Genomic DNA, 24,963 nt, shown 5'->3' with positions numbered 1-24,963 from the left:
CACGGAATTTGAATGGACTTTCTTAATCTTAGACTCAAAAAATATGTTTTTTATAAAAATTTACGCACTAAATTTTCGTCTTTGGAACCCAATTGCAAAGAAGCTACAGTGAGCACATTCATGAGATATACACTAAACGAAGCAGAATCACGAGTTCTACGATTCTATAATTAGTATATTCTATTATCTAGATGCGCATCCTAATTATAAGAAAAATTCAAAAAACACCGAAAATCCGGCTTCAAAATGTCAGCATCCATTTTGGGTGGATGCAGTGATTATATCGAAAAATTATACATTAGAACCATATTGTCCATGGGGTATTCTGCAACTTAGTCACTGATCACATGTGCGTGCATTGTGTAGTTTAGCCACAAATCGGGAACGAACACAAAAAAACTCGTTGGCTTCAACACATTTTCACCCATTTTTTTACATTACCACCATCACAGCTTCCACGCAACTTATTATTTTTTACCAATATTTCAAGATTTTGACAAGAACACTTCATTTTATAGAATTGAATTTAAATTATATGCAATATGTTCATATTTCGCGAGTTATAACCTTGCAAACCTCAGCTTCAAGGAATTTAAAAGATTTTTGTAATTTCCCATATATTTACACCTGAAGGACATAGAGCCGAGAAATTGATAGTATATCCAAGAGGAGCGGTTGAACTTTAAATTGATACCAATTATATTGTCGTATGTACTCGGACGTGGGAGTTACACTTAAATATTTACAGGTGCCTTCGTATTCATACATTATTTAGTAACCCATTACCACACTCGACGGCGGAAATATAGCCCTGATCGCTTTCAAATTTTCCATGAGGAACCAGGTACGGTCAAGGACAACGCCTATAATTTTCGGTGATGATCAGATAATTATTTTTTTTTTATTTGTTTTTTCAGTCGATAAGCCACAATTGAAAGCCGAACAACACTCGACAACCCGCGGTGAAGGGAATCTGGACAAGTAATTAGAAGAGCTGTACTGAATATTAGTAATACTTGTGGACCTCTAGTTGGTCATTGGTCAAGAGGCTGCAAGTATCGCGAAATATTACCCAAGCTCAGAGTATAGAACCACACAAAGTTAGATTTTCGTAGAAGTTGTGTAGGGTATCATATGGTCGGCCCCGTCCACCTACACTCCGCTCACTGGTTTTAATCTGTGTAATGGAAATAGGAAAGAGATTTCGGAAAATATTGCTTATATGTATGAAGAGTACTAAGTTGTAATAAAATTGATATTAGATGTAGGAATAGAGATAGAATTCAGAACAATAGTACAACAAATTATACGGTGTATTCCCTTTCCGCATACGAAGTAGCGGGCACTTTGTTAGTATTATGTATATCCTCTATTATTACCCTTTTAATTCGATAAATATCACAAAAATACGCAGACATAGTGTTGCGCCCCTTCCGGAATGGATAAAATTAAAGAGGATTCAACATTGTTGTTGCTGTGACGGCAGACAGAATGAATGGCATTTCAGTTATTTCTATCGAAAAGCTACGAAATTCCAGACTTAATAATAGAACATTTATACTGCGGCAACAAAGGCAACAATCAGACACACTTTTACGTGCAAACTAACACACATATTCCCATGCACGTGTATATGTATTGGGGTGTGCGCAATGGAATGAATTGAGCATATAAAATCTACAGGATTTAATGCGAAATATTACGAAAATCAAATATAGTTTTAATAATTTAAGCAATTCGGAAAAAGATATCGATTAGTTCCAAATAAAAATCATTGATTTACTATCTTTGGTATACCCTAATACATCATTACTATTCAAACGACTTCATATGTCTAATGACAGCAATAAGCAAATGTCCTTTTGTTATTTTTAGAAACTGGTTAAACGAGTTATGAAAAGTTCAAAGAACATTTATAGCTGCCATACATTCGCTTCATTCCATGACCAACTCATTAATATTTCAGTTTCGTGTATTGTGAATTAACCTTTGATTCGGCATTTTTGAAGTTATTTATAAAACAAAAGGAATTATTCTAAGCTATTGCCTTCGCAAATTTTATGTGTGCCAAAATAAAAAAGTAAATAAGGAAATAAGTACATATTTACCAAACCGTATTCGCATTTATATGATATATAGATTGATTGCCTGTCGTTATCAGTCAGATTACCAAATTATACTACGATTTTCAGCATACCAAAACCAGTAAGGAAAGTAGTAAAATCGGATGATACCCTTCACCACTATGGGTATATTAAAAATATGCATCCGAACAGATGGGTCATTAACATGAAATTGGATGAACTAAAATATGTGACCTTTATCTAAACATTTAAAAGTGCTCTCTTTCTTTGCGATTTTTCGGTTATCCTATGTACCGTTACTATTGATGTTTTTGTTTTTGCTGAAAGACAGACGAAACTGTCCGAGGGTTAAAATAACAGTTGCTATTTTTTTCTAAACTATGTCCCTTTATATGATTTTAAATAAAAAATTTTATTTTGTTTTTGCAAAATAGTCAGGCTTAACCCCAGTTTGTTGTTTTTATAAAAAAAACAACTATTTATTAGTGGGGAATGTATGGCATTGTCCGCCGAGGGGTAAGGCAGGGAAGACTATAGTTTCGGATCTCGCCACTGATCCTCATCAGTTCCCTTAGTTTTTTGTTGGGATATTCTCCCCAGAAGCTATTAATAGCTTCTTTACAAAAAACCTTTCAAACCCAAATGTCTCTTGTGACAATTCGAAGTTCTTACGTTACCAGCGATACGACCCCAATGAGAAGTTCGTTTCGTTGGCGCCTGACTTCGTGGTCAACAAGGCATTTACAGACAACTACAATACATTTCCCACTGCTATGTGTCGTCACTTTGTGACGAATGCACATAACGTTGTGGTTGGTATTGCTAGTTAAAGCAATAAACCAAACAGTATGACCGTGCCTCGTCTACATCTTCAGTAGTGTTTGGCGGGTTATTTGGGATACCATTTGTATTTTGTTTTTGCAAAATAGTCAGGCTTAATCCCAGTTTGTTGTTTTTATAAAAAATCAACTATTTATTAGTGGGGAATGTATGGCATTGTCCGCCGAGGGGTAAGGCAGAGAAGACTATAGTTTCGGATCTCGCCACTGATCCTCATCAGTTCCCTTAGTTTTTTGTTGGGATATTCTCCCCAGAAGCTATTAATAGCTTCTTTACAAAAAACCTTTCAAACCCAAATGTCTCTTGTGACAATTCGAAGTTCTTACGTTACCAGCGATACGACCCCAATGAGAAGTTCGTTTCGTTGGCGCCTGACTTCGTGGTCAACAAGGCATTTACAGACAACTACAATACATTTCCCACTGCTATGTGTCGTCACTTTGTGACGAATGCACATAACGTTGTGGTTGGTATTGCTAGTTAAAGCAATAAACCAAACAGTATGACCGTGCCTCGTCTACATCTTCAGTAGTGTTTGGCGGGTTATTTGGGATACCATTTGTATTTTGTTTTTGCAAAATAGTCAGGCTTAATCCCAGTTTGTTGTTTTTATAAAAAATCAACTATTTATTAGTGGGGAATGTATGGCATTGTCCGCCGAGGGGTAAGGCAGGGAAGACTATAGTTTCGGATCTCGCCACTGATCCTCATCAGTTCCCTTAGTTTTTTGTTGGGATATTCTCCCCAGAAGCTATTAATAGCTTCTTTACAAAAAACCTTTCAAACCCAAATGTCTCTTGTGACAAATTCTAGGAACATTTTAGATTTTTATTCCGACAATTTTTTTTTTTTTTTTTTTGACACTGAATGGTTGAAAGCAAATATCAATCGGGCACCCGTTGAATATTTGGAGCTCTATTAACACGACGTCGGACGAAAATATATATGGCCTACATCTGCACCCTTACACGTAGTTACTTCATTCTATTCTAAAAAAAAAATATGAAGAGTTTGGTGCACCATTTACTTAAATCGGATGAAAATAGATATGGAAGCTATATCCAAATATGAACCGATTTCAACGAAACTTGTCACCGGTTAGGTATATGCACGTTTTGTTTCTAATGGACTATTTTCGGTCCTTGGGTCCCACTTAAAATCAGACGAAACTATATGGTAGCTATATATAAATCTGGACGGATTACAGTACGTTGTACCAAATTTTGTGTCAATCGGCCTAACTCTGAGTCTATGGTGCACCATCTTTTTAAAATCGGAAGAAAATATATATGGGAGCAATATCTAAATCGGAACTGATTTCAGCAAAACTTGTCACATGTTATGTTACACAAACTTTAGTACGTTGTGCACAATTGTATGGCAATCGGCCTAAATTTGAGTCTTGAAATCCGACAAATTCTAGGAAACTTTACACACACTATTATCAATTCAGTACGCTATGTCAAATTTCGTGCAAAATTAAAATTAAGTCGGACGAAATATATATATATGGGAACTATATCTAAATCTGAACCGATTTTCAGGAAACTTAACACACATCATTCTATACCTATTTCATTACGCTATGCCAAATTTCGTGCAAATCGAAAGTTATATAGGGACTTTAGTGCTCTATTTACCAAAAATCGGAGGAAAATATATATGGGAGCAATATCTATATCTGGACCGATATTTTCCAATTTCAATAGGGTTAGTCCCTGGGCCAAATAAATGAGATGTGCCAAATTTCTTCCAATTCTAATCAAAATGCGACCTGTACTTTGTTTACAATTTAACATGGACAGACGGGCAGACGGATTCTGTGCATATTCTCAAAAGGAACCATGTGTCTATCTCGTTTCCTTTTGCCTGCTACAAACATATGCACAAAGACATAATACCCTGTACCACAGTGTGGTGAAGGGTAAAAATTGGGCACAAAAAATTTTGTGGATATAAGTTTATTTCCATCCAAGGTCTTTGAATGACAAATTACCACCACCTGGGTATGAGAATATGTCCAGGATGTATCTTTATATGAGGCTATGTAAAAATTAGGACCAATACTGTCAATTTAATTAGAAGAAGTTTTTATGCCCTTCAAGACCCCGAATGTCAACTTAAACCTCATTGTGTTGGAAACTGCGGATAAACGCTTCAAAATAATTGAAATAGCTTGTTGTCCATTGCAGTTGTCTTGTTTTTATATGCATTCGAAACTATTTAATTTAAGGGGACCCCCCCATTCACGGGGTCAAAATTTTTGTTGACTTAATTCTAATCTACAATGTCCCTGCAAAATTTCAAGTAAAAATATCAAGAACTCTTGAAGATATAGTCGATTTATTGTGTCAGCATCAAGTGACGGCTGAAGGGCTTCTCAAACTTAAAACACGTTTTTCTCTCAAAATTTTTTTGTGAATGGCGGGCACGATAACTCAAAAACTAATAACCCAATCGATTTCAAATTTTTACACGTTTCTCTGTGAGTATATAGCTATCGTATGCACTAGGATAAAGCCAATCAGCGAAGATCTTCCTTATTTTTTAACATGGTTTTAGGTAAAAAATCGGCGATTTTCCAAAAATATTTTTTCAAAGGTCCACCATTTTGTAAATTTTAGAGCGAAGTCAATAATCCTAGTTCATACGAGAGCCAGACATGTACTCTTTCTAACACCGTTGGAATTTTCGGATTCCGATGTTCCAGTGAGGAGTTATCATGCCCGCCATCAAAAATAAGGACTATTCTTTAATTACAAAAAACAACAACAAAACAATAACAAAAATTTGTTGTTAATTATTTTTCTTATCTTTTTAATCTTCAATTATATATGTGCAAAGTTACAAACCTTAACAAGCATTGGTATTGATTTACCAGCCCATTGAAAATCTTGAAAAATTAAAATCGAGAATGGGTGGGGTTCCCTTAATACACGTTTTTTTTACTTGCAGACGCCATCGCATTATTTAGTAATCCTTAAGTAATTATAATCCTTTTATTTTCAAAATAATAAAATAATAATTAATTCATTAGAGAAGGCACTAACTTATAAAGGTGTCATCTATTAATCTTACACGTGTTGTTAGAAACACACGTTTTAAGGAAGGTGGGTGGCTATACCGAAAAGCGGACAGAAATATATAATTGGCAATACAAAAGCAGGATCTTTGAATGGGCGTTCTTTCTAAATGTTGTCATGTTATTTGCCCTTCATGAAACCGAAATTACAACACTAGTAGATTTTGGAGGTTCTGGAAAATTGAAGATTTAAACTATAGTACTGAAAATTAAATCCCAAAAAATTGCCTGCAAATTCACAAGACCTACTATAACCCTTATTCCCAACAATTTAATATTGCTTCTATAAATTTCTCTGACAAGCGCATGCATTCCTTAAAACGTGTGTTTCGAACAACACGTGTAAGATTAAAATATGACACCTTTATAAGTTATTGCCATCTCTAATTAATTAATTATTTTGTTATGAAAAAAAGGATTATAATTACTTAAGGACTACTAAATAATGCGATGGCGTCTGGTAGTAAAAAATGTTAACAAAACGTGTATTAAATGAAATAATTTCGAATGTTTATAAAAACAAGAAATCTGCAATGGATACAATAGTCGTTTGTCGACATTTTAAACCATCGTTTAAGAGCTGCTAATGTATGTCCAATGACGACGGACAACGGATTAAATACAAAATCACTCTTCAGGACACATTTTATATGCTGGCGTATATTGGGTTTGATGCCGCCGCAAAGGTATCGGCCTCTCTATTGGTTGTATTCGTTAATCGTCAATCTTATGGTGACCATTGGTTATCCTTTGCATTTGCTATTGGGCCTATTCACCAGTATCTCTCTGTATGAAGTTATCCAGAATTTGGCCATCAGCCTAACGTGTGCGGTATGTTCGATGAAAACATTCGCCATTTGGTGGAAATTTAAAGATATCGATGGAATGTTTGAGATTGTACAGCGTCAAGACGAACACACCCGACCGGGCGAGCAAACGGAATATCTAAAGCAAAAAGTATATCCTCCGATAAAGAATCTATTCTTGTTGTTTTACATTCTGTGCAGTATGGTAGTCATAACGGGAGAAATTTCGGTTATTTCCAATGGTTTACGTGGCAACTGGTTACTCATGTATCAATCGTATTTTCCATTTGATCCTTATGCATCGTCGATGAATTATGTCATTGCTCATATCTATCAAGTTATTGGATTATCTTTTACGGTTACTCAGAATTTGGTTAATGATACATTTGGCGGTGGCCACCTTGCACTGTTGGGTGGTCAGGTTCATTTGCTGGGAATGCGTTTATCCAATATAGGACATGACCCTACGAAATCGATGGCTGAAAATAATAAAGAGCTATTGGAGTGTATTCATGATCACTTGGATTTGTTGGAGTGAGTAGATATGTTAATTATAATCATTTTTAACCCTTTGTGGCCCAATGTTGCCTACAGGCAACAACATGTTTTAGAGCTTATATTTAATATGCAGCTAGTAGATACATTTTATTTGGATTTCATATACCAAGACCTGATTATGGACGACACATAGCAAAAAAAAAATCAAAAAAAAAAAAAATTCAAAATGTTGGTTGGTAAATTTGTGTACAGTACTAATTTGTGTATACAGTCCAAATTATTTAAATCGCTTCGTATTCAAATTGTACGAGTTCTGCCATCAGAATTATTTTTGATTCTTGTAAAAATGAATATAGAGAATAATTTAAAAAGACTTTTCAGCCGATTTTGTATGTGGTTTTCTTGATATTTGACTTTAATTTTTCCGAAAGAATGTACTGTATCTCTGGAATGCAAGGATGTAGCGATGTCAAATTTTATGCATATCCTATTTAGGATAATTGCATTAAATCTGAGAACAGGAATTTGTTCTAAGATTGCGGAAAAAATTCGGGGCTCAAAGGGTTAAAATATAAACAATGTTAGTTATAATTTTTGTAAAAATAAATAATAAATCAGTAAGGAATGTAGTAAAGTCAGCCCTGGCCTATTATAAGATACCCTTCACCACTTTAGGTATAGTCTATAAATGTATCCTAACAATTGAAATAATTTAAATATGTTATCCTTATCTATAAGAGAACCGACAATCCATACACAACCTTTCTGCAACCTATGATAAATTCAATTTAATTTGGACCCTGTGTCTATGTCGTTTCCTTTCGCCTGTTACAAGAATATGTACAAAGACCTAATACCCTGTACCCCACGCTTGATTAAACAAATTTAGAACATATATATAGATTAAAACGTATTCTATTACTGGTAATATATTTCCTTCTCTATTTTTCCAACAGATATCGTCGCAAAGTCGAGGATGTCATTTCCATCTACATGTTCTTTCAGATACTCTTTTCGAACATAAATATGTGTGTGGATGTGGTATTTCTGTTACTCTTTGTCCAGGATCCATTTACTATGATCTATTATGTGTGCTGTTTTATTGGCATGATATCTGAAGTACTGCCCAGCTGTTATTTCGGAACAATTTTGGAAGATGAATTTCAAGATTTGTCATATTCACTGTTCTGCTGCAATTGGCCAGATCAGGATTTAACATTTCGGAAAAATCTTCGAATTTTCGTTGAACAAGCATCGCGTCGAATTTATGTTACTGCCTGGTGGTTTCGCATTAATAATGTTTCCTTTTTAACCGCTGTTAAAGGTTCGTATTCGATATTTTCACTTATAATGAATACGCGTTGAAATATTGAAGAATTTTGTTTGTGAAATAAATTTTTTGAAATAAATATTTGTTTGGGGCATAGAATTGTATTTTAATTATTTGTGGGGAAGTACATAAAGGAGGTGACCCATTTACATTTTACATCATAATATTCGGAATGAATATTATGATGTACAAAATTTAGATCGTGTATGTTACTTCCATGGAAATATTTAAATTAAATCTTTAAATGAGGACTAGGCTATGGACCAGCTATAGGCCTGGGCCAAAACTGGAAATTTTCTGTGTTAACGTATTTTTAACCACCAAGAACCGAGAATTCCAAATCACTGCTACTATGATTAAAAATGTGGCCGGAAACTTTTATTTTCTCGCAATATGTCATCGATTTTATGTGTCACCTTTACACTTAATTGCCTTCTCTAATTAATTAATCAGTTTTATTATTACGAAAAAGGATTATAATTGTTTAATCATTACTAAATAATGCGATGTAGTCTGGCAATAAATAAATGTGAAATAAAAAAAAAAATGGTTATTGAAATTCTAAAATTGTAAATGCATATAAAAACAAAGCCATCACAATGGACACATTATTCAGTTATCGATATTTTAACATAACACTCAACAGTAATGAGGACGGAAAACGGATTAAAAACAAAATCCCTATTTACGACCCATTTTATATGCTGGCGTATATTGGGTTTGATGCCACCGCAGAAGTATCGACCTCTCTATTGGATGTACTCTTTAATCGTCAATTTCATGGTGACCATTGGTTATCCTCTGCATTTGCTATTGGGCCTATTCACCAGTACCACATTGTATGAAGTGATACAGAATTTGGCCATCACCCTAACGTGTGCAGTATGTTCGATGAAAACTTTTGCTATTTGGAGGAAATTTAAAGATATCGATAGAATGTTTGATATCGTAAAGCGACAAGACGAGCACACCCGACCTGGCCAACAAACGGAATATATGCTGAAAAAAGTGTATCCTCCGATTAAGAATCTAATCTATTTTTTCTACATAATATGCACAATGGTGGGACTGTCGGCAGAAGTTTCGCTACTAGTTAATGGTTTGCGTGGCAACTGGCTACTGATGTATCATGCTTACTTTCCATTTGATCCTTTTGCAACGTCGACGAATTATGCCATTGCGCATATCTATCAATTTGTTGGTTTAACGTATACGATTCTTCAGAATTTGGTCAATGATACATTTGCCGGCGCCCACTTATCCCTCTTGGGTGGTCAGGTTCATTTGCTGGGAATTCGTGTATCCAATATTGGATATGACTCTGAGAAAACGGTGATTGCAAATAATAAGGAACTACTGGAGTGTATTCATGATCATTTGGATTTATTGGAGTAAGTAGATTCAATTCTTATAAACATATTTTAAATCAGTGAGCGGAGCAGTATAGTTGGACGGGGCCGACCATACGATACCCTACACAATTACCACGGAACTCTAACATTTTGCGGATGTTTATTCCGAGCCTGGGCAATATTTCGTGATATTTCCACCCGCTTGCCCGATTAGAGGTCAACAGCACCTCTTCCTCACACTGACATATATTCCGAATATTACTAATATTCTAATTACTTCTTCAGATTCCCTTCACCGTGAGTTGTTTCGTGATGTTCGGCTTATAATTGTGGCCTATAGATCGACCTTGAAAAAAAAACAACAAAAATTAAGTTTTCGGTCCAAAATTATTATTTGATCATCACCGAAAATTATAGACGTTGTCCTTGACCATACCTGGTACCTAATGGAAAATTTCAAAGCGATCAGCGCTATATTTCCGCCCTTTATTGTGGTAATGGGTTACTAAATAATATCTCGGTACATAAACTCCTGCAAATATGTAAGTGTAGCTCCCACATCTGAGTACATACGACCATATAACGGACGGACCGACACACATGTCTAGATCGACTCAGCTAGTCGAGATATGATGATCGGTATACTTGAAGGTGGGTTAAGGACCAATATTTCGCAGCGTTTGGGGCTGCACAAAGCTATAATACCCTGACAACATTGTTGTGAGCGAAATTTTTTGAATTCTCCACATATATACCAAAAATTATGATGAAAAATCAGGACTGCCAAATTATAACCACATAGTTAGGAAAATGCTTGATATTGGGCTTTGCAAAACATTGGACTGTTGAAATTTTCCTGCAAATATTTGGGAATTGCATATGGGAATAATGTTAAACACAATATCAATGTTACAGGATTTTATTCCGAATATATGTGTATACATATTTTATGCAATAATTTGTTGTAACAAAAACCTTTTTCTCTTATCTTCCCTTCCCGCAGATATCGTCGCACGGTAGAGGATGTCATATCGCTCTACATGTTCTTTCAGTTACTCTTTTCGAGCATTAATATGTGTGTGGTCCTGGTATTTATGTTACTCTTTGTCAATGATCCATTTACAATGATCTATTATGGGACCTATTTTATTGGAATGATAGCTGAAGTACTGCCAAGCTGTTATTTCGGAACGATATTGGAAGATGAATTTCAAGATTTGTCGTATTCATTATTTTCCTGCAATTGGCCCGATCAGGATTTAACATTTCGGAAAAATCTTCGAATATTTGTGGAACAAGCATCACGTCGAATTCATGTTACCGCATGGCTATTTCGTATTAATAATATTTCATTTTTAACCGCTGTTAAGGGTTCCTATTCGATATTTTCACTTATAATGAATATGCGATAAACTATAGAATATGAGAAAGTGGTGTCAATAATCTATACTAATAAAAGAGTAAAGTGATTGACTGACTGATTTAACGATTCATCAACGCCCATCTTGAAATTTTGGGTGAGGGTCACTCTTGGTTCAAATGTGGCAGATAAGGCTGGGTTTTTGGAAATTCGTACTAGAACGGTACGAAAAGTACTAAATGTGATGCCATTTGTATTTGGCGAACCGGTGGAGCTAGAACTCTGAAATTTGGTTTGGTGGTCGTTGATGGAGTGTAGGATAGATGTACCAAAGGGTTTTAGGAAATTCGAACTATGACTATCCGAAAAGTACGAAAATGTACTAAATTTGGTACAATTCTGTAGCATGTGAACGGATAGCATTAAAAACTTGAAATTTGGAGTGTGAATTAAGCTTTTGAAAGCGTGTACTCATGTGTACGAAAAGTACTATATGGTAATATTTGGTACAAATTTAATTTGGAGATACAAATCGAGCTGGAATCCTGGAATTTGAAATTAAAATTGCCGTCGGAATGTGAACGTAGCTTTGGAAATTTGTTACTTATGTGTACGAAAAGTACTAAATCGTACTATAATCTGTACAGTTTGGATTTGGATTATCCTATATAGCGGGAATGAAATTTGGAGTCAGTATCACTGTAGGGGTGTGGGATTGGTGTCAGGATTCAGTTTAAGAAAATAATACTTATAATACTAAATGGTACTATATTTGGTACAATTTGAATTTTAGGTGAACCAATAGAGCTAGAATCATGAAATTTGGAGTCAGGATCACTGTTGAGGTGTAAGATTGAGATATGTAGGAACTTTTAGAAATGTGTACTAATGTATACTAAATTTGGTACAATTTGAATTGTAAGTGAACCGATAGAGTTGGAATCCTGAAACTTGGATTTGGGATTACTGTGGGGGTGTAGGGTTGGGGTATGTAGGAAGTTTTAGAAATTTGTACTAATGTGTACTAAATTTGGTACAATTTGAATTGTGGGTGAACTATAAGAGTTGAAATCCTTAAATTTTGATTTAAGATCACTGTGGAGGTGTAGAATTGGGGTATGTAGGAACTTTTGGAAATTTCTTACAAAGGGCATTAAATGACACTAAATTTGATACAATTTGAATTGTGGGTGAACTGATAGTGTTGGAATCGTGAAACATGGATTTAGGATCACTGTGGGGGTGTTGGTTGGGGTAAAGTTGGAAGTTTTTGAACTTCGTTCTACTGTGTACTAAATTTGGTACAATTTGTATTGTGGGTGAACTGATAGAGTTGGAATCCTGAAACTTGGATTTAGGATCAGTGTGGGATTGGGGTATGTAGGAACTTTTGGAAATTCGTACTACTGTGTACTAAATTTGATACAATTTGAATTGTGCGTGAACTGATAGAGCTTGAATCCTGAAAAATGGATTTAGGATCACTGTGGGGGTGTTGGTTTGGGTTAAGTTGGATGTTTTTGAACTTCGTTCTACTGTGTACTATATTTGGAACAATTTGTATTGTGGGTGAACCGATAGAGTTCTAATCCTGAAACTTAGATCACTGTAGAGGTGTAGGATTGGGGTATGTAGGAAGTTTTTGAAATTGGTACAACTATGTATTAAATTTGGTACAATTTGAGTTGTGGGTGAACCGATAAAGTTGGAATCCTGACAGTTAGATTTAGGATCACTGTGGGGGTGTTGGTTTGGGTTAAGTAGGAAGTTTTGGAAATTTGGTACAATTTGAATTGTGAGTCAACCGATAAAGTTGAAATCCTGAAACCTGGATTTAGAATCACTGTGGGAGTGTAGGTTTGGGGTAGGAAGAAGGTTTTGGAAATAAGTACAACTGTGTACTAAATTTGGTACAACAGTAGTGGGTGAACCGATACAGTAGGAATCCTGAAATTTGGATTAAGGATCACTCTGGAGGTGTAGAATTTGAGTATGTAGAAAGTTTTGGAAATTCGTACTACAGTGTACTAAATTTGGTATAATTTTAATTCTGGATGAACCAATAGAGTTGGAATCCTAAGTCTTGAATTTTGTATCAGTGTGGGTGTGTAGGATTGGGGTATATAGGAAATTTTGGAATTGGCACTGTGAATTAATAGAGTTGGAACCCTGAAATTTGAATTTGGAATCATTGTGGGGGTATAGGATCAGGGTATGCAGGAAGTTAAGTCTTATGGAAATAATGTGTGCAAAATGGAAAATTTAGTAAAATTTGGATTTGGGTGAACCTTTAGAGCTCGAATCATAAAATTTGGTACTAAATGGTACTCAAATTTAATTTATGGTCGATATTAATGTGTGGATTGTTTTTTCTGACATATGCAGTTTTTCCTGAAAATAAAATAATATGTTAATACATTTTGAAATATTTCCTACATTCGCTAACGAAGTTGCGGGCATATGCTAGTAATAAATATACATTATTGTTGTCATGATAAACCTATTATTATTTGTTATTTCTCTATTCACTAGGCTGATAGGATATCATCTGTTTCGATATGCTTTTATTATGATAGGATATCATCTGTTTCGATATGCTTTTATTTACTTATCCTTCACCTACTTTGTACAGTATACCTGAATCTAAATTTGATTGGAATCAAAATATGATATGACACTAATTTGTCGAAAATAAATTAATTCAATGAAAAAATACCACAACAAGGACTCTTTATTGACCTACTGTCACATGAACACTATAAAGCTATATGAATGTTTTTGCTTTTTTTTTGCAATACTTCCGTAAATAGTCTTTTGTTTGTCGATATCCTTCACTTCATTAAAACACAACATTGACCTGTATTACTAATACATACCTACATATATTGTAGATAATTAATATTTTTGCTACAATGACGCCCAGATAGTTTTGTGTCATTTTGTGTTTCGAAAAATCATGAAGGTCGGCTTCGACCACACTTAAGGATATCTCACAAAGGTGTTGTTACATCGCTTTTCTTTTTTATTTGTTTACAAATACAACATTTTGAAAAAAAAATATTTTGCTGGCAAATATCTTCATTCACTTGTTGTATCTTTCACAGTGGAATAAAAAGATATCTATGGGAAAATAAAAATGTCCAATTTTTAATAAGATAGATATATTTCCTTCATTACATCTGTAAAAATAGTAAAAATTAGGAGATTTTTATGGTATGGGAACAGACATTTCATATTACAGAGTATTAAATTTTGAAATATGTCTAAATTACTATAAAATTGGATGTGAACCTCTCTCGGAAAATGGCTGTAAGACAACTTCCTGCCCACTAATAATGCCAGATGAAAAAAAAAAATATTAGCTATTTGTTTTAGTAGTGATGTATTTCCGCATACTCCAATCATTTTCATTAGCTTGGTTTTGTGAAAATTATACACACCCATAAGTAACCACAACCCCTTCACTTCTTGTATTTCTTTGAATATGACGTGTGTGTGTGAAAAAATCAATCTCCCCGCATTTGTTTTCTTTCTCAAAGTCTTTTAAAAATTCTTGTCATTGAACAATGTGTCTGTGTGTGAGTGTTGTAAATCTTGGCGCCTCAGTAAGAGTGTGTGCAGTAGTCATATTCATAGGTGCCTTTCATATAAAGTTAAAGGACACCGTGTACATTGTAGCTGCCAGTATTCTTGCAAGTGAGTGTCTTATATAGGATGTCAAGTATTTTTTGGCGGTCATTATTGTGAAAATAGAAAAGCAGCACACTTTCACAACGTCATATACTGACGATATTTGATGGCGGCGGGTATGCCGCACAACTGAATCGAATACTCGATTCAGTTTATTTTGTAGGAAGAAAAACACATTGGAAACCGGAATACCAAATTACAGCCACACCTATTGAAAACTGCGCATAGGACCATAATATTTTTTGAATGAACCTTTTGATGTGGGCGATGTCAAAATATGTAATATCTCATTCACTTTTTTGAAAAAAAAATACCGAGAATTTAGGAGGGTTATATCAAAACCCTAGACCGATGTATCCCATTTTCATGGAATATCAATAATGTGCAATGACATACGGATGGATAGACAGACAAGTGGAAGCGCTTCAAACCATGGATAGGGTAAAAATGAACAAGGACGATTACAACATTACAAATATAATTATACCCTTCACCACACTGTGGTACAGGGTATTATGTCTTTGTGCATATGTTTGTAACAGGCAAAAGAAACGAGATAGACACATGGTTCCTTTTGAGAATATGCATAGAATCACTTTCTGAGTCTATTTATGCATGTCCGTCCGTCCCTCTCTCCGTCTGTTGGTGTTAAATTGTAAACAAAGTGCAGGTCGCATTTATAATCTGATTTGGATGAAATTTGGCACAGCTCATTTGATTGGCCCAATGACGAACCCTATTGAAATTGTGAAAAATCGGTTCAGATTAAGATATAGCTCCCATATATATTTTCGTCCGATTTAAGGTAAATGGTGCACCAAAGTCCCTATATATCTTTCGATTTCCACGAAATTTGGCATAACGTACTAAATTGAGCCTAGAATGATGTCTGGTAAGTTTCGAGAAAATCGGTCCAGATTTAGATATAGCTCCCATATATAGTTTCGTCCGATTTCATGCAAATGGTGCACCTAAGTCCCTATATATCTCTCGATGAAAATCGGTCCAGATTTAGATATAGTTTCCATATATAGTTTCGTCCGATTTCATGTAAATGGTGCAATGGTCCATATATATCTTTCTATTTGCACGAAATTTGGCATAGCGTACAGAATTAATGCTGGAATGATGTGTGCTGAGTTTCGTTAAAATCGGTTCAGATCTAGATATAAATATTTTCGTCCGATTTAATGTAAATAATGTACCAAAATTCTTATGTTGCATAGTGTACTGAATTTAATCCAGAATGATGTGTGCCAAGTTTCGTGAAAATCGGTTGAGATTTAGATATAGCTCCCTTATATTATAGATTGATTTTAAGTGAGCACCAAGGAAACAATATATAGCTGATAGCAACAAAACGTACTGATATTGGTATAACCTAAGCTGTGACAAGTTTCGTTGAAATCGGTTCATATTTGGATATAGCGCCCATATATATTTCCATCCGATTTTAAGTAAATTGTGCGTCAAACTCCTTATGTTTGTCAGATTGACATCAAATTTTGCACAACGTACAAAATTGAGCATAGAATAACGTAGTTGCGTTTTCTAGAAGTACAGACATGGCCCAACGGATGACCTATTGATATTTGTTTTAAGTCGATTTACATACTTTTATCCCATTGTAGCAAACGAATGACATGTTTATGGATAGATCTATGTTTATGGATGACATGTTTATGGATAGATCTAGGTCGTTTAACATTTAGATAAATATCACATATTTTATTTCAGCTAATTTCATGATAATAGTCCTGTTTAATATACCCATAGTGGTGAAGGGTATCATATAGTCGGCCCCTTCCGACTTTACTACTTTCCTTACTGTTTTTTTTTTTTTTTGTATTTGGGGGCTTTTTATATAATTTTATGAGGACTCGAGTTAGAAGGATGATCTGATTTCCAAAAACTCTCCTCATTAAATTTGAATGTTGTTAACCTGCAATAGCTAGAACCAGAGATATAAAACGATGATCACAAGTATTCATAATTCAAAAGCTTCGCCTACGTCGAATCAGCTCTTCTGGGTTCCTGATATACAAATATTAATAGAACAAAGTTACATTATTCTTTGTAACCGGTTATTCACAACCCACATAGTTACATCTCTAAACCATAAAACATATACCAATTACATACAATATGTAGGTATATATTATTCTCGACATTCACATACACCGAACATCATGTATGCGACATTGAGTCGGTGGTGTTCATGTGTGTAATAAGGCTATGTTTTTTCCTCCGTTTTATCTGTTGTAAAGGGCCAACTAAAAATTAAGCAAAAAACGAAGATTGTAACGTGCTGAAAGCCTAATGAGTTTGATAAATTTTAATGTAAACATTTCGCTTCAAGTAACATCTCGAATAATGCCAAGGAAATGTTTTGTTACTTATTTTCTTTGGGTTTTTCCAATAATAATAGGCCATTTTAGAATGTATACAAATATGTATGTCCTATACACCATACTATAGTAAATGATATTACAACATTGTACATATGAAAGTAATGAGAAAAAAGGAAACAAAATAAACGAATAATTCCATTTGAAAATATGCTTATAATATCTTCCTTGTATTTTGGGCTAAAGGACTGTTGTCGTTGATTGGAATCGGTACAAATTCAAATAAAGGATCCCTATATATTTTTTCCCATTTCACTATAATAGTACACCAATAAATTTATAAAAGGCAAATCAATATGAAATCGTCAACATTGAATGGTGTAGATAAATATACATAACTCACGATATATATTCGACGGAGACCCCAACGTGAATACGTATCCATGATCGAAATGAAATTCTACACTGGTTTAGCCATTTCAGACTGTCTGTTGAAATCACGATATTGCTTGAAATATTATGGGTAGAGCTTTAAATGTTTGGTATTAAAATCTGCTCCTTTGCCACATATTCGTGATTTTGTATTTATACCCTACACAACTATGTTGTTAGGGTATTATAGCCCAAACATTGCGAATTTTTACATGGAGAAGGGGATCGGGACAAATAATAAGCCATAAGCCAAATGGACCTCAACTTTTTTGTGAAAAATTACAAAATTTGTATTCTTTAGCGTATACATTTACTCCTGAAGGACATAGAGCCGAGTTGTTGATAGTATATCTAAGAGGTGTGGTTGGCCTTTAAATTGATTCCAATTATATTGTCGTATGTTCTCGGATGTGTGAGTTACACGTAAATATTTACAGGTGCTTACGTATTCAGATATTATTTAGTAAGCCATTACCACACTGGAGGGCGCGGAAATATAGCGCTGATCGCTTTGACATGTTCCATGAGGTTCCAGTTATGATCAAGGACAACGTCTATAATTGCGGTGATGATCAGATAATCATTATACCCTTCACCACACTGTGGTACAGGGTATTATGTATTTGTGCATATGTTTGTAACAGGCAAAAGGAAACCAGATAGACACATGGTTCCTTTTGAGGATATGGATAGAATCCCTTTCGAGTCGATTTACGCATGTCCGTCCGTCTGTCCGTCAATGTATTTTTGTGAACAAAGTACAGGTCGCATTTATGAGCCGATTTGGATGAAATTTGACATAGGTCACCTATTTGGCCCAAGGACGAACCCTATTTAAATTGGGAAAAATCGGTTCAGATTTAGATATAGCTCCCATATATATTTTCGTTCGATTTTAGGTAAATGGTGCACCAAAGTGCCTATATATCTCTCGATTTGCACGAAATTTGGCACAGCGTGATTAATTAGGTCTAGAATGATGTGTGTTAAGCTTCCTGAAAATTTGTTCAGATTTAGATATAGCTCCCATATATATTTTCGTCCGATTTTAGGTAAATGATGCACCAAAGTGCCTATATATCTCTCGATTTGCACGAAATTTGGCACAGCGTGATTAATTAGGTCTAGAATGATGTGTGTTAAGCTTCCTGAAAATTTGTTCAAATTTAGATATAGATCCCTTATATATGTTCGTCCCATTTAATGTAAATGGTGCACCAAAGTCCCTATATATCTTTCGACTTGCACGAAATTTGGCACAGCGTAATGAATTAGGCCTATATATACTATCGTCCTATTAAATGTAAATGGTGCACCAAAGACTCTATATAGCTTTCGATTTGCACGAAATTTGGCACAGCGTAATGAATTATGTATATAATGATGTGTGTTAAGTTTCCTGAAAATCGGTTCAGATTTAGATATAGCTCCCATATATATTTTCGTACTATTTAATGTAAATGGAGCACCAAATGATGTGTGTTAAATTTCCTGAAATCGGTTCAGATTTAGATATACCTTCTATATCTGACCAAATGAAAAATTTAGTATCGGTTGCAGAATGACATGTTTATGGATCCAATTTCATTTTACTGGTCCTTTAAAAATGCGACGTCTGTTAGGATTCATCTGTTGAATACACCCAAAGTGATGAAGGGTATCACGAAGAATGAAGTGGACGAAAATCTCATTATTATTTATTTTATTTTTATTTTATTATTATTATTATTTTTTTTTTTTGAGTCGATCTATGGTCCACAATTGAGAGACGAACATCACAACACAACCCACGGTGAAGGGAACATGGACAAGTATTTGGAATAACTGTTCTGGATATTAGTAATATTTGGAAAATATGTTAGTGTAACGAAGAGGTGCTGTTGACCTCTAATCGGGCAAGAGGGTGCAACTATCATGAAATAGTACCCAGAGTTCCGTGGTAGTTGTGTAGGGTATCGTTTGGTCGGCCCCGTCCTGCTATACTGCTCCGCTCACTGGTCTTAATATAATTTAGAACTTGAAGCCTATAACACATTATTGCGGAAATTAATCAATTATCAGCCGTAAAGTCATTGACAATATTGGTACATGCCATTTGAAAATGTATGCAAAGTTTTACATAATCCTGTCTCATATTCGATATTTACGACCATTTTATTTTGAATCTCCTAACGGAGCTTGACATTCCAGCTTGTTCGATACAAAAATGTTTTGTACATTTCTTTTTTGTTTCCTGATGGTGGAGTAGTTTAAAAAAAAGCGTTTTTCGGCAGTTAGGACGAAAAAATATCTAGATGTACTAAAAGGTGTAGGCCGTTATGTCCCATCTGCCAATATTATCCAGGGTTACTTTAAATAATAAGTTGTGCAAAATTTCCGTGCGTAGTACATTATAAATTTAATTTTTATCAAAAATTAGCATTTTGTGCAGGATGTATCAGATGGAGTAGATTCTTGGTTCTTTTTTCTGAAAATGTCGATCACTTTGTGGAGAAGTTACTAGAAGGAGGAGACCGATTATACCCATCTTAGAACTTGATTTAATTTTGGAATAAATATTACCATGTGTAGAGTTGGAAAGAAATCGGTTTAGACTTTAAGGGGACCCCCCCCCCCCATTCTCGGGGTCAACATTTTTGTTGATATAATTCGAATCTATACTGATGAAAGAATGTCTCTACAAAATTTCAAGTGAAAATCTCTAGAACTCTTGAAGATATAGCCGATTTATTATGTCAGCATCAAGTGACGGCTGAAGGGCTTCTCAAACTTTAAACGCGTTTTTCTCTAAACATTTTTTTGCGAATGGCGGGCACGATAACTCAAAAACTAATAATCCAATCGGTTCCAAATTTTGCAACGTTTCTCTCTCTCGTATTAACTAGGATAAAGCCAATCGGTGAAGATCTTCCTTATTTTTTAACTTGGTTTTTGGTAAAAAATCGGCGATTTTCCAAAAATATTTTTTCAAAGGTCCACCATTTTGTTAATTTTAGAGCGAAGTCAATAATCATAGTTCATACGAGAGCCAGACATGTACTCTTTCTAACACCGTTGGAATTTTCGGATTCCGATGTTCCAGTGAGGAGTTATCATGCCCGCCATCAAAAATAAGGACTTTTCTTTAATTACAAAAAACAACAACAAAACAATAACAAAAATTGTTTGTAAATTATTTTTATCTCTTTTAAATCTTCAATTATATATGTGCAAAGTTACAATCCTTAACAAGCATTTGTATTCATTTACCAGCCCATTGGTCCAAATGTGACAGATAAGGCTGGGTTTTTGGAAATTCGTACTAGAACGGTACAAAAAGTACTAAAAAGTAATAATCTATACTAATAAAAAAGCAAAGTGATTGACTGACAGACTAATTCAACGATTCATCAACGCCCAGACGAAACGGCTGAAGCTAGAATCTTGAAATTTTAGGGTTGAGATGTAGAGACTATTTAAGGAGATGGTTTTGAAAGCGTGTACTCATATGTACGAAAAGTACTATATGGTACTATATTTGGTACAAATTTAATCTATACTAATAAAAGAGTAGAGTGATTGACTGACTGTGATTGTGATGAATCAGAATTTAACGATTCATCAAAGCCCAGACGAAACGGCTGAAGCTAGAATCTTGAAATTTTAGGTGAGGGTCACTCTTGGTCCAAAGGAGTCTCATAAGGCTGGGTTTTTGGAAATTCGTACTAGATCGGTACGAAAAGTACTAAATATGGTATCATTTGTATTTGGCGAACCGGTAGAACTAGAACTCTGAAATTTGGATTGAGGGTCACTGATGGAGTGTAGAATAGATGTAGCAAAGGGCTTCTTGGAAATTCGAACTTTAAGTATCCGAAAAGTACTGAAATGTACTAAATTTGGTACAATTTCATAGCATGTGAATGGAAACGTGAAATTTGGTACTAAATGCTACTCAATTTTAATTTATGTTCGATATTAATGTGTGAATTGATTTGTCTGACATATGCAGTTTACTGTGAAAATGAAATAATATGTTAATACATGTTTAAATATTTCCTACATTCGCTAACGAAGTTGCTGGCATATGCTAGTCTAAAATATAAAATTTAAACCAATTTACCCAAACTTCCCCAAATGCAGATGTTTCAAAAGTACCAAATTACATAATATTTTATAAAAATCTAAAAAAAATTCTGAATCCAGACACGTCGACTACCACTCCAAGAGCTGCAATATAGCAGATTGTATTTATTTATACTTACCATAAAAGAATGAACTAGTCCAAATTGAAGCACCTCAAATGTTCAAATAGTTTAAAAACTGTTTATTATTCTTTTATTTCTTTAAGACAAATATATATATTTATTTAAAGTATATAATGTTCAGTGTTTTTTTTTTTAATTTTTCAGATTTTTTAAAAATATTTAAAAATTAAAAAGTAAAATAAATTACAACGCATTTTAGATTATAGATTATATTTTTTAGATATATAGTTGTGTTTTAATAAGATTTGTTGTGTTTTAAGGGTTTTTGCTATGCTTTGCATTATTTTTTTGTTTTACACAAAGAATGACTTATTTGTTCGTTTTTTTTTATTTAATAAAAAGTGCCAGTTTGGTTAATTATATTAATTCATTACATGATAAAGTTTATCCTTTTATGCTGTTATTTTGTATTATTATTATTTTTTTTCTTTTTTAGTATAAATCTGTTTCTTTCCCATAATTTAGTTTTAGTTGGGATGTATTTTGTAGTCAAATCTAGTTTTCGTTTGTTTCAATTGATGAACAATTAATTCTATTGCTCAGGATATTGTAACAGTTTACTCTAGGGACTTATGTATGTCCACTTAATTAAAAAAATTACTGTCATATTTATCATTGTTGGATTTAAATTCATGATTGACAATGACAAATACATTTTGAAATATCACAGAATTTTCTTGATCGGTACACTGTCAAAAAACCTCAAAATATTTAGTATTTGTTGTTCTACAAGAATACATACTATTTTGTTCATATCAGAAAGAGCAATTATTTTCTTTTCAAATGGCAGGTCATTTCGTTTAGTTTGTTGTTGGCAACAAAATTCCATGTAACATATTGAAGACCTATTTCTGTATGTCGAATTCTTGTAAACCCATTTTTTAGTTTTCTTTCATGTCCCTACTTGAGCAAATATCGATAATTTAATTAATTATTTCTTTTTGCTCTATCTTAAATGTTTCCTATTTTTTTATATCACTTCTAGTTAACAAACTTCTTTTGATTTTTTTTTTGCAAAATTCTTAATCCAGCTGATTTTTATTCACCATACAGAAACAGGCCTTAAATGTTCTAATAAAGTGTTTCATTACTTGTTTCACAGCTAATAAGGTTATTATTTCTCTAAAACAATTGACTCAATATTTTTCCCACTATATACCGATTCTTTCAAATTCGAAATCCAAACATTTGTTTCACTTTCCCAATTATAAAACTAAACCAAATTGGTAAAATATCGATTCAATTGTTTTTATATTTTCCTCATTTACTGATTATGTATTTGGTAGTTAGCTTTATTTATACAATTTTTATTTTTTATATATTTTATATATAAAATATGTATGTAGCATTTATTAAAAAAATCAAATAACAATATTTTATTTTTATTTATTTTCTTTTTCTTAACAAGTTTTATGCTATTTTGCTTTATAGGTATATATATAAAAAATCGTGGTCGCTGCTTGAAAATTGCAGTCGTGTTATATTTATAAAAAAAACATATATCATATAATATTATTTAAATTGTTAACTTTGAAAAAGTTACTATTCTTATACTAATCATGGGACACTACAAATAATTGTTTGTCATTATTGTAATAACGTTATGTGTTGAAATATTTATTTTTTTCTTTTTACAGTAAGAACTAGAAAAACAAGTAAACATTTCGTTCGAACCGATTTTTTTTACCTACGCCAAAGTTCAATTTTTTTATTTACTTACACCGCATTTTTTATTACGTACACCACAATCCCAATCAATTTTAAAATATTCACAATACCTAAAATCGACTTCGATTAAATTTACGGCCCGGAGAAAACGATATACTAAGCAGAGACCTTCAGATGGGACGAGAGACCTTTGTAAGGAGGACACTTGAAACATGAAATTTTATTGGACATGTGCCACAAAATTCTTTACCTATCATTCAAAATGTCCAAATTGCGGCCATAAGAAAACGAACAGGACCTAGAATAGGAATACGTAGTCGAGCGTAAAGTCGAATTTTAAATTTTTCGATGTTCGCCTTCGACTGAAATACGATTTTTAGACGTTTTGATTTTTGCCCTTGACAAAAAACTCAACTTTTGATTATTCTATTTTGTCAAAGTTGTTCAAAATCGATTTTCCACTTTTTGTAACTAATGCAAAATCGACTAAAATTTTGTCAAAGTTGTTCAAAATCGGTTTCCAATTTTTTTTTGGACTAATGCAAAATCGAATAAAATTTTGATTTTTTACACGATATAGGGGGCTGATTTTTATTCCATGTAGAAACATGGACTTATATTGCTACTTATTGGTAAAGAAGTTATTTACCCACCAGAAGGTTACGACATGCCAAAATGCAGGCACTTCGTAATGCTAAAATATATGAAAATGAGCAAGGTTATTAAATTGCCTAAAACTGGTTTGGACATTTAAATTGGGTATATACACGAAGATCGACCGATATTTATAATATTCGTAGAAAAATTGGGTTACTGTTATATGTGGCTATCCCGAATCTTGGTCCAATATGGAAATTTTTGTAGAGCATTTTTTTTACCCAATGAGAATCCAAAATAAAACCAGTAAGGAAAGTTCAAAAGTCGGACGGGCCGACTACATGATACCCTTCACCACTTTGGATATATTCAACAGATGAATCCTAACAGACGTCGCATTTTTAAAGGACAAGTAAAATGAAATTGGATCTATAAACATGTCATTCTGCAACCGATACTAAATGCTTCATTTGGTCAGATATAGAAGCTATATCTAAATCTCAACCGATTTCCGGAAACTTAACACACATTATTCTAGACCTAACTAATTTGGTACACCATTTACCTTAAATCGGACGAAAATATATATTAAAGCTACATCTACATCTGGACCGATTTTTACGAAATTG

General features: G+C 33.8%; 1 protein-coding gene, 1 long non-coding RNA gene and 1 pseudogene across 2 annotated transcripts in view; 2 read left to right on the top strand and 1 right to left on the bottom strand.

Moving 5' to 3' along the window:
* LOC133331148 (uncharacterized) overlaps nt 1-24,963 on the bottom strand; it is a 79,785-nt gene that overhangs the window by 29,615 nt on the left and 25,207 nt on the right. The gene's annotated exons all lie outside the window — the stretch shown is intronic.
* LOC133331150 (odorant receptor 59a-like) lies at nt 6,604-8,675 on the top strand (annotated as a pseudogene).
* LOC133331147 (odorant receptor 59a-like) lies at nt 9,289-10,035 on the top strand. The gene has a single exon (XM_061539542.1). It carries the CDS (start codon nt 9,289-9,291, stop codon nt 10,033-10,035), a length of 747 nt encoding a protein of 248 aa, XP_061395526.1.

The sequence above is a fragment of the Musca vetustissima genome, unplaced genomic scaffold (assembly GCF_032173495.1).
Source record: "Musca vetustissima isolate MV318-11 ecotype Yass unplaced genomic scaffold, APGP_CSIRO_Mvet_v1 utg48063, whole genome shotgun sequence".
Classification (NCBI taxonomy): Eukaryota; Metazoa; Arthropoda; class Insecta; order Diptera; family Muscidae; genus Musca; species Musca vetustissima.
Note: the sequence above shows the minus strand (reverse complement) of the source record. Positions and strands in the feature narration are given on the sequence as shown.